The sequence below is a fragment of the Dermatophagoides farinae genome, unplaced genomic scaffold (assembly GCF_024713945.1).
Source record: "Dermatophagoides farinae isolate YC_2012a unplaced genomic scaffold, ASM2471394v1 contig11, whole genome shotgun sequence".
In the NCBI taxonomy this organism is placed as follows: domain Eukaryota; kingdom Metazoa; phylum Arthropoda; class Arachnida; order Sarcoptiformes; family Pyroglyphidae; genus Dermatophagoides; species Dermatophagoides farinae.
The window spans coordinates 74,977-78,661 of NW_027461516.1; the positions used below are offsets into that span (position 1 = coordinate 74,977).

Sequence of the window (3,685 nt, forward strand, 5' to 3'; positions counted from 1 at the left end):
GTTGCTTGTATGACGGAAAGATCGTTGATAACTCTTTCAGCAATTATAGTGTCTTCTTTCTTTTTTGTGTTTGATACAAAATAAACATGAGGGTCTTTGATAAATTCAACTAAATACTCTAGACAACCAGTTATGCCATTGTCAGGGTCTCGCAACAACTTACTGCTCTGGTCATGATTAATTACTTTTAAATCTTCAAGTTCGTTAACAAATTGATTATAACAAGTGAATAGTTTGTTTATGTAAGTGCAAAAACAGAAATGTAATTTTTCGAGCAAAAACAACTGCAACTTGTTAATTAAATCGACTCGTAAATATTCTCTCGTTTCATTACCACTATAATCAACGCTTAAGTATTTGTAATCTTCCGGTGTTAGATACGTAAGTACTTCTAAATCACTTTCAATCGGAAAACGGAATATGAAAAAGTAATAAGGCTGAAGAGTGTCGCCTGGAAAAAGTTTAAACAACAGATTTTCGTAAAATGTGGTTTTCAAATACTGGTTTTTTATAAAACTTACGTTTTCGGAGCGGGAGTCACTTGAGTCTTTTTCGATAAACAGTTTAGTGAGTAAAGTAGATGCATTGTTTAGAAACGTGTTGTTTTCGATGGTTTTGGTAACTTCTAGCCAATAATCACTATCAAAGTCGTTAGCTAATTCCAGAACATACCTTCTTTCAGAAAGTTGATCCAGCAGTACATTTGAGTAAAAGATGGGCTTCATGTAGTTTATAATCAAATACCTTTGCAGGGCGTAAAGTTGTTTATCGTTGTAAGCTAAGCTGGCTAACGAAATAAATGATTGTTTAAAATAAAGCCAAATCAGCTTTCTAAAATAAATATAGTGCTTTTTAACAAAAAGATCCTCTGAAAGCAAGAAATACACGACTTTTGTGGTCTCCATTAGGGGAAGTAAAAACTCTCGTATGGGTTTTGATTCTAAATAACAACAAAATAATTGAATCAACTTTTCACTTGTATCTTCAGAAACGAACGTAGGCAAACTTGGATTGAGAAAAACTGAATATTTGTTGCTCGACTGGAAGATTTGATACAGAAGCAGTCGAGCAGGGATGTAAAAAGTTGTGTATGCTCCGACAAGCCATGGCAACCGGGCAACAATAGTGTCGGGGCTTAGTTCTTCATAAATCTTCGCTACATGCCTATAACATTTAGGAATGGATACGCTCACGGATTCTAGATCTGAAAAATTGTTTTGTTCACAAAATGGGTACCAACAGTTAGCCCCGAGTAGTGTAAGTATGAGTTTAAATTCTTGAGAATTGAGCGCCGAATAGGCAGTAGAAGTCAAATAATTGAGTGTGGAGTTAAATAATTTCTGCAAATCCTCTGTCACATTCTCTTCAAAAGGCTTAACAAGCAATTCGTAAACCTGATAGTTGGTAGGAGTTATGAATGAGTAACTTATGCAAAAGATTATGTAATGTGCAAGAAAAATTTTGAGCTCGAAAGAAATGTTTTGCGTGTAAATGGCGCTTGAAAAAGATTTGATGAAAAAAAGAATGTCTGGAAGAAAACTTGCGACAGTATCTCTGCTAGTTGCGATGTCGCTATACCGTGCTATGTTTACATTCGAGAATTCGTTAGAGGCGGCCATAAGTTAAAAACCAAATTTAGCAGCAGCTCGATTCTTTTCAGACTGCGCAAAGTTAAGATTTTCTCTCAAATAAACTTTCCAAGAGAATAGCGGGAAATGAAATTTAAAGCAATGAAAAAATAAGTAAAAAATAATAAACAGCAGCACGAAACGAGGAGAGCCAAAGAGCCCGGTAAACAAAATTGAATCGATAAAGTATGGACGAAAATATAATTTTTTAAAAGCAAATTCTTTGCTCGGCGTGACAAAACAGTTTTTTTTTTTTATTGATAATTCAACCGACTCATTACTAACGCTATGCAGACTATCGACCTTGCGAGACCTACAAAACAAGCCGAGCTTAGAAAGCACAAATTGAAGCGACTGATTCCTTCTAATGTCTCGTACTTCAACGACGTAAAATGCGGAAACTGCTACAGAATCCAGACCATTTTCTCTCACTGCTCATCTGTTGTCCACTGTAGTTCTTGCAACAACGTGCTAGCCCGACCAACCGGCGGAAAATCGGCTCTCGAAAACGATTCTCAATTTAGAAGAAAAGGCAATTAAACAGTGTCTATTTTTTGCGAACAATGTACATTGTTTGTTACAGTTTGTAACATTAATAACGCTTAAATACGATTCGCTTAATAAATCTTTATCATATCTAATATTTACGTGCTTTAATTATATTTATTTATGCATTTTATATCTAGCACGGGTTTATATTTTTAACATGATGCTAAAGTATTAAAATAATGTTACTGCCCATTAGGTGCGGAAAACAAAACAGCTGTTTTAGCTGAACTCGATGATCAGTTTACAGTTGCGAAGCTGAGAAACGAAAAAATCGGCATAAAGTAGGTGGTCTATCCGATCGGTGCATCGAGACGTTGGTTTTAGTCTTTTTTTGATTCTGGACTGGACTTCTCTACCTTACTGTCTTGCTCGCTACTCCAAAGCGTGAGGTTGTCACGAAGTAACTGCATGATGAGAGTGCTATCTCGGTAAGTGTCGTCTTGCACTGTTTCCAGTTGGCTGATAGCGTTGTCAAATGCGTTTTTGGCGATTTGGCATGCTTCAGTTTGGTTATTGGCTATTTCGTAGTAGAAAACGGAATAATTGAGAGCGAGACCTAGCCTGACCGGGTTGGTAGTAGGAAGCTCTTCTGCTAGTTCAGTAGCCTCTTTGTACGCCTTGGCAGAAGCTTCTGAACTCTTGGTGTGTTCTTCACCTGAAGTGAATTCAGCAAGATATCTGAAGTAGTCAGCCTTCATTTTCCAGAAAAAGACTTTTGCTTCGGTGTTTAGTTTGCTGTCATCGGAAAGTATTTCGTTGTCTAACAGATTGATTATTTCGTGGCAAATTTCAGAAAGTTCGTTAATGACAGTTTTTTCGTACTCGTTAATGATGTCCATGTTCATTTCTGGGTTGCGTTTTTGTTGTTGCTTAGCAATAGTGTTTATAACGCGAAGCGAAGATCTTCTAAAGCCTACGGAGTTCTTAAATGCAACAGACAATAAGTTTCGTTCTTCTAAGCTTAATTGGTACTTGTGTATTTTAACCACTGATTTCATAAATTCTTTCATTTCATCATATCGTTCCGCTTGTTCAGCGATTTTCGCTTTGATTATGAGAGAGTTTACTTCGTCGGACATAAGCAATGTTGATTTTACAAAAATATTGTTAAATACCTAATAAATACACATAAAATAATATTAGATTTTTATTGGTTACACACACATGCTTTTTTTAAGACTCGACAAGAGCTAGACTTGATTAGACACGTCACTCATTTCGTTTTGCACATATTTACAAAAAATATAATGCTTTTTTGATTGAATAGCCACGTACGTGGAAATCAAGTTATAGAGGCCGTGAATAAAGGTGCTATTTTAATTTTAAGACCTTTGCGGTGTGACTGCAAACTTTTCACGCGTTGCTATCATGTCTAGCTTTTAGTTTTGCTTTTTCTGTATAACTATTATTTATATAGCAGACTTGTTAAGAATTGACTGAAAAAATATAAATAAATTTCATATTGTTTGTAAGATGATGCGAACATAAATACGATTTGTGTAGCTGTG

General features: G+C 35.6%; 1 protein-coding gene across 1 annotated transcript; it reads right to left on the bottom strand.

The window, feature by feature from the left end:
• Positions 1 to 1,868: 1,868 nt before the first annotated feature.
• LOC142597934 (14-3-3 protein gamma-B-like) lies at positions 1,869 to 3,256 on the bottom strand. Its single transcript, XM_075734936.1, has one exon. The coding sequence runs from the start codon at positions 3,254 to 3,256 to the stop codon at positions 2,498 to 2,500; it is 759 nt and encodes a 252-aa protein (XP_075591051.1). The 3' UTR covers positions 1,869 to 2,497.
• Between the last annotated feature and the right edge of the window lie 429 nt (positions 3,257 to 3,685).

Coding starts and splice junctions, on each gene's coding strand:
- LOC142597934 (XM_075734936.1), bottom strand. CDS start 3,256: ATGTCCGACGAAGTAAACTCTCTCATAATCAAAGCGAAAATCGCTGAA.